Source organism: Pholcus phalangioides, unplaced genomic scaffold (genome assembly GCF_987345545.1).
Source record: "Pholcus phalangioides strain wild (caught in Gottingen) unplaced genomic scaffold, Ppha-v1.0 ptg000015l_1, whole genome shotgun sequence".
Lineage (NCBI taxonomy): Eukaryota > Metazoa > Arthropoda > Arachnida > Araneae > Pholcidae > Pholcus > Pholcus phalangioides.
In genome coordinates, this window is record NW_028301608.1 from 62397025 (window position 1) to 62408524 (window position 11500).

The following is an 11500-nucleotide window of genomic DNA, read 5'->3' on the forward strand; positions in this document are numbered from 1 at the left end:
ACTACTAGATTACCTTTCTTATTTTATATAACTTAAGATAATATAAGTGAACCACGTCTGGTAAGGGCATGGTCCTGCCCTACCACCGTTCAATTTGATTTTACTCAAACCTTTCTAATTTTTTTTTCTTGCTCGGAAAGGCAACCGACAAAAAAAATTAAAGTACCGTATATACTCGTGTATAAGCCGACTCGTATATAAGCCGGACCCCCCCCCCCCCCACTTCAGGACCACCAAAATCGCAATAAATTGAAAACCCGTGTATAAGCCGACCCCAAAAAATCCATACATTTCAGAGAAAAAAATTACTATATTTTCATTTAAAAAATGAATAGCTCGCGGAAATTTATAATAGAAAATGATTCAAACTTTTTAGTCCGTTTCTTTTAAGTCACCAAGCTCATGATAATCCATCAGATCATCATAGGGGGTGCGGCATCTTCGTTTTTATCTTCATCTGGGCTGTCTCATTGCCATTGCCACTTTCAAAGAGGATATCATCTTCAGTTCCGTCCATCGCATTGCTGATGCAACACGTTTTGAACGATCTGATGATAATTTCGGTGGAAACAGAATTCCACGCCTCATGTGTCCATTGGCACACTAGGCCAATGTCAGGTTTCTTCAAGGCAACCACTTTTTTTTGTAGTTTCTTTATCATCGGAACCCATCCATTCGATCCACAAATTCCTCAAATAATCTTAGAAAGACTTGTCGATGCGCACATAAGGCTTTCCAGTCGACATTAGCCCACCTGGTATCAAAGCCAATGATGTTTTCGATTTCTTTGCCTAGGATTTGACATCGGTTCCGTGGGGTTTGAACATATCCCATACCAATAATGCCGGTTTCTCGAACACTGGTATAAAAATGACTACGGATTGTGGGGTCAAAATTTTCTCATCAAAAACTGACCCGAGTATAAGCCGACCCCCCCCCCCCCACTTGAGGAACGAATTTTTCCACAAAAAAACTCGGCTTATACACGAGTATATACGGTATTTTCTATTCTATCCAATTAGAGTTTTCGAAAGCATTTGCTTAGCGCTATGCTTTCGAATCGGCATAGATATGATGAAGACGCTGTGACTATACTCAGAGAGGACCCTCGAACCACCATTCAAAGTTTCAAGGAAACTAGCAAATCACAAAATCACAAACACCTAACACCGAGTAGCAGCATTAATGGATAAAAAACTTCAATTTTGTTGTACGGTGATGAAACTTGTTTTGTTTGGCATATTACTGTGTTGCAATTATCGTATTATTTTTTTTTATCATGACTAGGACGCTGGGAAAAATATAAAAAAAAAATTTTCAAAAACATTTTTTTACTTAAGTAACATAATGCACAACAAAACCTGTCTTCAATGGAAAAAAAAGTCTTGGTTCCCGTGATTCCAAAAAATGCCAAAATACACATAAAAAAAACCTGATTAAACAGAATCTAACGCGGAAACGGAAAAATACACTAACACTTCGAGTGTTTCGCGACCAATAGACCAAGGGATCCTACAAAATGTAATGCCAATGCGAGTTCTACATCATCCACCCTGAGATTACCAAAAACGGTGCTGTATTTAATAAGCCATATGTAGTGGAGCAGTTGCTTTTTGAAATTAACAAAACTTTTCGGAAAAGCAGGTTTTTCTACGGGAGAAATCAGCGCAAAGGTTGGATTTTCAAATGATATGCAAGACTTACAAAATTGTCTGCAAGCTGCATTCCGTGTTCGCAGTGCCGAGCAGGCCCGGAAGCGTAATTACAGTCCCTACATTGTTAGTAACAAAGAGGCATTGCCGGTGATTGGTCAAGCCGGTTCTTGGTTTCTACGAGCAAGAAAGATAACAAAATGTCACGATGGGCGAAGTTTTTGGCGAAGCCCAATTTCGAAGTTCATTAAATAAAAATTAAAGCATTTTTTAGTGAATCAGGGAATGATTGCAGGGCCAAGCCTCACGAGCCGTTATTATTGTCATCTTGATGCACCTGAATCGCATTTCATTAAATCAGGGAAAAAATAAAAGCATTTTTTAGTAAATCAATAAATGGCAGCAAAGCTGGAAGTATGGAGGGGAGGGGGAATCTCGGATGGGTTTGAGAGGGAATCGACGCATACAACCTTCGGTACGTGTGTTCCGTGCTCTAACCATTTCTCCACCTGCGGATTTCGGATTCAAACACAATTAAGTATATCTATTGTTAAACGTCACTAGCGAAGATTTCACTATGAGTGACGTAATGATTCATCATTCATTTCGACCAATCACGATGCGCTAAATTTCTATAACGTAGCTAGGAATGTAGGACTAGTTTATGAGCAGCCCGGAATTAGAGGGAGGCGAAGGAAAAGCAGCTGCCCAGGTGGCAAAATTTAGGGGGGGGGGGGAATTTTAGGTGAAAACAAACACACATTACAAAATTAAAGAGTTTTACAGTGGTAAGTGCAGAAAAATCATGTTGACCCCCCCCCCCCCACCAACAAAAAGCCTAGTTACGGCCCTGGTGCTGGGGATACATAATTGCATGAACATTACCATGTACTCGTACAAACCAATTCTGAAACGACAAATATTGACAGTCTTATTGAAAATTTTAGAGAAGGTAAAAAAACACAAATGTTGTCAGTTAAGAAGAGCAGTGTGGGGTTAAGTTTTGTACAGATGCTGTGAAAACCTAATTTTACACATTATGTCAATTGAACCCTTCATTATGTGGAAACCTGTGTTCATAGAAAAAAAATATCTCGGTCCCTTACGATTCTGTTGAAGATAGGTTTTACTGTATAAATATATACTTCATTTAAAATATTTTTGTAATTGTAAGTTTTCGTCAACGACCAGCGAATAAAAAGAATAAAAAAAGCCCGAGTGAGATTCCTGGATACGCTGTATAAGAGCCTTGCAAAGCCTTCCACGGCAATTGGCAAATAAATAGGTACATGTCATTTCAACATACATACATAAGACCACAAAATTCAATCAGGAAACTCTATAATTAACAAATGCAAGTATCTGTAAAACATACTACAAATCAGTGGAATAAAAGTTAAGATCAATGATTTACCTCAGATTTCAAGAATGTGGGAAGTATTTGGTTTCTTCTGAAACGTGAGCTAAAACCCACGTTTATGCGTTAAGAGAACATCAATATTCCCATCTGACTTGAATATTTCCGTTCATTACAACCACGACGTCTTACTGAAGAGAGAACAAAGCAAGGTAGAAGTGGGTGTGAGTTAACCAGGAATTTTTTTGAGATTGATCCTAAGCTCTACCTTGACGAAGCTATTTTTTTACCTCAGAATGACTAGCAAATCTGGGTAAAGTCAAATATCCCACTTACAGATGATGCAAACATGACTCAAGACTTTTTTTAATCATTTTGACCCCTACGCGTTCGACAATGTTCACCATCTTCAACAGAAATTCTAAAAATACCATGAAATAAATAAGTTATGCTCCCGGGTGGAACTAACCCTACTGATATAGCGTAGGAGTCGTAATTGATGAACGAGACTTCTTTTCTTAAAACATTATTCTGTTGTAATTAAAAAAAGAGAAACCAATAGAAAGAATGCTAGATTATTATTCTCAAAAATTATCTTTTTTTATTCTACCGATATTGTTATTCCACTGTTTCGAGATTTAATACCGCCCTGATTTGTTATATCCAGTACAATTCTGTGTAGAGAAGTGTCTCTACACTAACAAGATACTTACAGAAACACGGAAATTTAGACATTTGTCACTTTCCTTCTTGATTGGAAGACGGATGGCAGAACTTCCCGAAAGCGAAATACGTATACCTCTGACATCATAAATGTATAAGAAGCACGCATATTCACACAAAACACTTTCCCGGCGTGTACCAATTAGTTAATCATTATAAATTTCTCCAGAGGAATGTTCACGAGGTGCATGTACTTGCTGGTATGAGGGGACTGAACTATGAGGGCAGATAAACTTGAATCTTTGAATATCTTTTCATTCGAAGAACGCAGGAGTAGGTCTTTTCTCCTTGCATTTCATTTGCATCCCCTTTATACCGCGATAGACATTTATCTTGATATTTATATAAATTTCATAATTCACTGACAAACTTATCGTATTTACTCGCATATAAGACGAGGTATACCAGATTTGTTAATTCAATTCTTTATTTCGTTCAAAGATAATAGCTTAAGATTTTTAGGCAGAGACGTCGTAAATGCAGGGTGGTGTAAGTGATGAATTGTATAGGAGATTTCTGAATATATTCTGAGGGAGGGGGTGCTCAAGAATGGTTGCAAAATCCTGTGGGTGATTGAGCACCCACTGCACCCCCGGATGTGACGCCACTGTCAGGATCTGTTTCTGCTCCGGGCTATGAATCAAACCTTCACGTTGCATTGAAAACGTTCACAAAATCTGAAAATTATGTCTTTCATAGATTCTGAATTTTCATTCTGGAACTATTTCTCTCATTAGTTTTCAGTTGTTTTACTCGTAATTTTTCGATTATTTTACTTCCTGATTCTGACTTTAATTTTTTCATCAATATTGAATTTTTAATGAATTCGGAATAATCACTTTCTATGAGTCAAAATTATCGTTGGTTCTGGAGTTACTTCTTAAATTAATTCACATTTTTCATTAATATTTTTTTTTGTCTTTCAGTGCGAGACGTTTTTTGTTTAGATATTCGCTTGCGCATATAGGACGACCTAGGTTCTTGAAGCAGTGAAAATTGAATAAAAACCTCGTCCTATACGCGAGTAAATACGGTATATCAGAAATTAATGAAGAATCTGTAATCAATTTTTCTCATGTCTCCATGCTATCTCATTCATATTCTTAAAGAATGGACCTACTTAAATATTGTTTGTGAAAATAATTTTCAAAAAGAAAAATGTGCTTTTTTTCATAAAAAATGTTGAAGATTTGAATCCACGCAAATTATGAGAACATTTTATTCAAGTTTCTTTCTTCTTTTTTTTTCCTTATATTTCTTTCGTGTTTGCAATGCCTTTTCCTTCAATGGAATAAAGGTATTGTTCCTAATGATAATCAATACCCTGTTGTGAAAGAGGCCATCAGGCAGCTCATAGGCACTGGTCCGATGTGCCGATATGCGTGCGACATGCTGCCCATGATGAAAGTCTTGACGTCCAGATCTCAACAAGACCTTCAGCTGGATAAGCCCGTAAGTTGAATCGACCAGAAATTGAACTGTCATCGTGATTCTCAATTGCATATGTACAGTCAAGCTCAGTTATAACAACATCAGCTAAAACGTCAATACGCGTTAGTCCCCGCTGATTTTTACCGAGAATGATTTTAATGAGCCTCGCTTTTAACGTCTCAATGAAATGTGCAATTACTTAAATATAACAATAGTTTTTCTGCTCTCTTTTTTTAATTATTTTAAAGACATACATACATAATAAGACAAACATACAAAAGCGCAGTAAACGACAGTATACAATGTAGACTATACGAAAAACTGAAATAAAGAAAAATAAAAATATACGCTTAGGCCGGGATTTCCCTATAAAGTTTGATACAAGTTCTTTTATAAAACTTGAAAAATGCAATCAATAAGCGTATCGGTTACATTCGCTCGAATGTAATTCAATGATTATGCCAATGATCGTGGATGATTACTCAGTTTCCGTCTATTATGGTGTAGGAAAATTAGCAGAGCTCCTAGAATCTGTAGATCTCTATTGCGTTATCTTTAATATTCATAGCAAACTACCAGTGCCACTCCAGGGATCGAGATGCTTATATCTCTTTGGTTCATATGTTTGTCATGACTTTAAGCCCTTAACGTACAGGGACGAGATATCTCGTTCCTATGTAAATGTAAGAAACACACACTTTCGCACACTCTCACCCTTCTTTCGAGACTCTTGACTTTTTAGAAACTGTTAAAATAGTTTAGTTAGTAGTAGGCGAGACCGTAGTACCTATGAACAAAATTCACATTTTAATTTTTCTCAGCCGATAGGAAACACATTTTCACTTCGTAAAACGCTCAAGTGTTATGCTGTAAACTACTGTTTCCCTTTGTGGGCAATATCGCCTTTGTGGGCAAAGTCAGCAAATCGGAAACCCCCCCCCCCCATCGATGATGACGTATTACTTGAACGGGCCCCTATACTATGCTATACTATTTTATACGCCTATGAACTGCTTTCACATGCTTTCTTCTTCCATTTCCTCGTCCATTCATAATTAATCATAACCCGAAGATCCCAATGGCGAAATTACTTCATCGGAGTCGTCAGAAGAACAATCAGATTGTCACCACTGATTGTTATATTTTTGCTACGTCTTTTCTCGTCTTTTGAGCAGCTCTTTTTAGCTATTTCATCCAAAAAGGCTTGTCCAACGGCGTTTTTCGTTGTCTGAAGCCGTACATTACTTTAGAGTGGCCGATGGTACAACGTAAGCCATTTTGTTTTCTAAGTGGAGATAGCAACAGGTAGATTAAGATTTCAATTACTTTGAAATGAAAAATAAATCAACAAAACCTAGATAGTAAACTACGACTATGACAAATAATCATAAAAAAATTAGAGGGGAAGAAAAAAAAATGAAATGCATTTTTTTTTTTTACTTTGACCTGCAAAAAAGAAGAAAAAAATACCATACTTAACATGAGCCATTCAATTGCACAATCCTTATTTGTTCGAAGCTCAGTACTTTCAGTACTAGTGGGTCTTCTAGTATTCACTTCAGAGTCTATTTCAATCAATGAAGCAGGGTTACTCCCAAACGCTTTGGGGACACCTAGCTGGTCCTTCAAGTAATTCACCTTTTTACCACTTTTCTAACACTATAGGGAAGCGCTGGTGGGAAATGCTTGCGTACACACGGCTGACCAAATATCTGGTTTCGGCACTGCCCATACATTTCGTTTTCATCATCAATAAAGATTTTAAGGATTTGTTCTGTATCTCTGAGCACGAAGACCATCTCCCGATGGTTACTCTCTCCGGATGGTTCAGACTCGGTTTTTTTTGCATGAAAATTAGGCTGACCCTATTTGCTCCAGAAAAATATACAAATAATTGCCAGTAGTGGCCAAAAATGATGCCAAAGGTAAGCAAAACTGTCAATTATGACTGGAATCACTGGAAAATTGCGAAATGATGAGAAACGAAACGCTACTGCAAATAGTAGTGAATTAAAATGCATTTCACGAGGGAAAAAACGCTAAACGAGACAAATGTGTGAGATAATTATTCGTATCTTTATCCACAATTGCTCATAATAACACATAAAAAAGTTTTTATCATTGATTTCAGAAAAGAAATAAAACTTACTTATTCTTCGTTGAAAGCACAGTAGAAAAAAAAATTGTATATTTTTATTTAAAAAAAAAAGTCTTATTTTCACTCTGTTTTTAAATGAAATAACCACATAGTTATCTGATACAGTCGAATCCCATTATAACGAACTCTAAGAGACCGGAGAAATCACTTCGTTATAACAAAATTTCGTTATAAAGGAATTCCAAGTTTTTGCATTGTTCCTATGTAAACGTATCTGGGGATTAGAAAAGTGTTCGTTAAAACGAGATTTTCGATATAACGGTATTCGTTAACGGGATTCGACCGTAGTATATCTATTTAAACCAATATCTTGAAAGACTCAATTTCAAAACCACCCGCAGTCACTTAAACGTTGTTATAACCGATTTTGACTGTATATAGTTTTGAAATTCTTACACCATGAATCTTACATAAATTGTTTTAAGCATGGCAAATAACTGGGGCTCGGTCGATTGCTCTAAAAATGAAGAGTTTGAATTTTTAACGTGTTGCAGGTCGATTGCCCTTATAGGAAGTGACTTTTCGTCATTATAGGAAGTGAAGGTGGGGTTGGAACTTTTCAAACATTTTATTTTAGTAACTAGTAGTCATACGTAAAATTTATGTGCAATTCGATTGAGAAATCGGAAAAACACAAAATGTATTGACACGAGCCAAAAAACTTTTTATTAGCGCCCTCTTCTGATACCTTAAAACATTAATTTCTTAATTGATGCATATTATAGAAATATATGTGTTTATCTCTTCTTTTTTTTTAAATTGTGCTGTAAATTGCTATTTTGAATAAAGTTTATTGAAATTGAGCTCAATCATAGAAATATTTGATACAGTGAAATATCGGTTAAATTTTTTTTTATTAGTTTGTTCTGGTGGATGAATTTTAATCCGTTTTACGTCAGAGTATCGGTTTCAGTTTTCTTTTCTCTCTCTCTTTCTTTTTTTTTTCTTTCTTTCTTGCTTCTTCTTCTCTCGTACCAAAATAAATTATTTTCAATTTTAGCGTCATCTACCCTTGAATCTGGATATATTACTTTCTAATTTTACACGTATAAATTCTGAGGTCATAATTTTTTTTTCACTTTATACCGTTTTTTCTTCTTCCAAGAAATTAATTTCTTAATAATTTGCAAAAAATAATTGATTATTTTGATAAGTTGTGCCCACTTTTAAAATCATCGGATGCAGTTAAATATCGGGTAATACGATGTTTCTTCTGCCTTTACACAAGCTCGAACCATTGGAATAACGTTAAAAAAACTTGGTGCGAACCATGGCTGCCACAAGAGTGGGACTGACAGGACCCGAGACGATCATTTTTTGTTTTTCCATGCTATAAATTCATCATGGGGGGGGGGGGCTAAAAGTCTGGTCTGAGGGGTCCGTGAAAGATTCTGGCTTGGGGGGGGGAGCCTGCTCCAGGATGTGGGAGCTATGGAGCAAGCTATGGAGCAAACGATGTGTATTTCTAAATTGGGGTGAGGGCAATCGACTCATTTTTTCAGAAGAACGATTCAGCGTAAGGGCAATCGGCCTACAGCCATAACTGTGTTAAGTGCTCGTTATCAAATATTGCTATGTCTGTTTGTCATCGGAGTTTTAAATTGCATCAGGTCGAAGTGAGATCACTGAAAGTGTATTATATGGAAGATGATGGAGGACATCCTTTCAGGACACCAGTTTCCAGAGAGATGAAGAAAGCGATCAAAAAGGTGGAGTTGGAATATACATGTTTCAATTTTTCTTTTCGATGATTTAGTTGATCAATTGTCAGTTGATGACCTTTCAATACAAATACGAATATTTTGTTCTACTCACATACATTTGGATCTCGTTCCAGGCCGTATCGCATTTTGAAAACATTTGCTCTGTCAAACCCAAGAAGGTTTTCAAGGAGAAGCTCCAGGAGGCTATGGAGATGTGGATTTGCGTAATTGAATCCCAAAACGAACAGATCATAAAGAATGAGATCGTTGGTTACCAAAAGCACCTCAAGCTCAGGAAAGAAGTTCTGAAATCCATGGCCGGTAAATCAGACCATACGTTCCCTGTAATTTGCATGGCCATATTCGACAAGCTCATCCGGAACATGGACGCGAAACTAGCCGAGCCCTTCTTCCGTCTGAGGGACGAGATTCTGGCCGACTTCAAAGAAATGCTCGGTGAAGACGGCGTCTTCTTCTATCCGACTTATCCTGACACTGCTCCGTATCACATGGAGATGCTGTTCCGACCTTTCAACGTAGGTTACAGTGTCATCTTCAACATTCTTGGCTTACCGGTTACGCAATGTCCAATGGGACTCGGAAGTAACGGACTTCCGCTGGGTATGCAAATAGTCGGTGCCATGAATCAAGACAGACTTACGATAGCAGTGGCGAGAGAACTTGAAAAAGCTTTCGGAGGTTGGGTCAGCCCGTGCGAAGTGCGGAAATATTCTTTTGTTCCGGTCGAGGCTGTTTAGTAGGCCGCGCATTGTACTTACTGTCTATAGAGCACAAAAAACAAGTCTTCACCACTTTTCGCGGAAGGAAAACGACCGCGTGAATGTGAAGCGTCAATCATTTCTTGGCATTTTCATTAGAGCTTACGATTGAAAAAGCAGATTTTCAATGTTGAAATGACAGCTGTTGGAAAAAACCAGTAACATCTTCACTTGGATAAAGTAGGCCTACTGAATTTTCATGCAAAGAAAACACTATTTTCTGAATCAAAGGAGGGATTCGAAAATGAACGTTTCGCTAATAACCCAAAAAGCCTCCGAAGACATTGTTCATTGTTGATGTTTCTGTGTGTGAAATGTTTCTTCATTTATAAAAACTTTATTTTTATGTTTTTACACTGAGTGTAATGTATTTTTGTATAAAGTCAGATCTAATTCTCATGTTATTCACTTCTTTCATGAAATAAAATCTAATAAATCTCATTCTCAAATAATTATTAAATATTGATTTTTAATATAAATTTAAACAATATTTAAATGGGACGAATTATATGATTATTTTTCATTTCGGAAACCATATAGTGTTTTAATGTTTCAGAACCGTGAATAAAGATAGAAGAATTTCGAGACGACCTATATTTTTACTATGGAGTCACAAATCGCTCCACAACCTGCAGAGCAACGCAACTGAACTCTTAAATTAAGAATTTTTGATACATTCAAAATTCAAAGTATAAATTCAAACTTTTTAAGTGATGCTTATACAATTTTTTACGTAAAGACCAACGCTCTTCCCTCCTCTAAGGAATAAAAAATTCTTTTGTTAACTCCTCGTACAGACTTTTAAAAAACGAATTTGGAGACGATCTCTATTTGGAGTATCGGCGATAATTCTAAAAAAAAGGATGTCGTTGTTCACTTGTTATAAAAGGGAAGAAGAAGAGGAAAGGTACAAATAGAAAAGAAAAAGAAATAGAAGGGGAAAACAGTGATATCTGTGATAGTTAAGACCCCCCCCCCCCCTTTTTATCAGTTTGAGCCTTAGTACATAGTTAAACCTATTTGCACATAGAATGTTATCGAATACGGCTGAGTCTGATATACATTTAATGGATCGGCGTTTTGCTGTTTGAGTTTGGAACCTCTGGTTCAATCAATCAACATCATCATGATATCACTTGATGCGTTCTCTGAACTTAATTCAACACAAATTTTCATTTAACTGGCCTTTTTGTACAAAACGTTTTCTTCGGAAGAAAAAAGGATTTTTTTCAATTGTGTAGATATTTTTTATATTTCAATATTATGATGCTGTTTGTATTTTTATTAGTTTTGCAAGTAAATTTACGTGTTTATAATTTATAATTGGATAATAAACTGTTCACTGAATTTTTTTCCTTTACTTTTTTAGATTACTAAACATCATTAAGCATCATTTTCAGTTTTCAGATGCAAAGAAATCGTATGATTCGAAATCTCCAAAATCAGATAGGACCCATATAGAAATTTCAATTTTTTTTACTAGAAAAATTTATTCAGCATTCAGTTCCTTTGTCTGAAAACCTCTCATAAAAATTTCTATACTACTAACTGGTGCTAAATTTTAAACAAAAAATGCAGTACTGTATTAAAGTAAAAAAAGGGGTAAACTCCCACTATAAAAACATGGGAATTTCCTCAATAAAAAAATCTAAAATTTACTTCATCAAAAAAATTTTCATGGTAAATTTAAGTTACAA

General features: G+C 36.1%; 1 protein-coding gene across 1 annotated transcript in view; it reads left to right on the forward strand.

The window, feature by feature from the left end:
- LOC149076427 (fatty-acid amide hydrolase 2-like) overlaps window positions 1-11148 on the forward strand; it is a 42558-nt gene extending 31410 nt beyond the window's left edge. The window contains exons 6-8 of the mRNA XM_089243989.1: window positions 5030-5184; window positions 8932-9030; window positions 9159-11148. Of these exons, the coding sequence (XP_089100115.1) occupies window positions 5030-5184; window positions 8932-9030; window positions 9159-9782 (878 nt within the window). The 3' untranslated portion in view covers window positions 9783-11148. The remainder of the gene's footprint in view (window positions 1-5029; window positions 5185-8931; window positions 9031-9158) is intronic.
- Window positions 11149-11500: the final 352 nt, after the last annotated feature.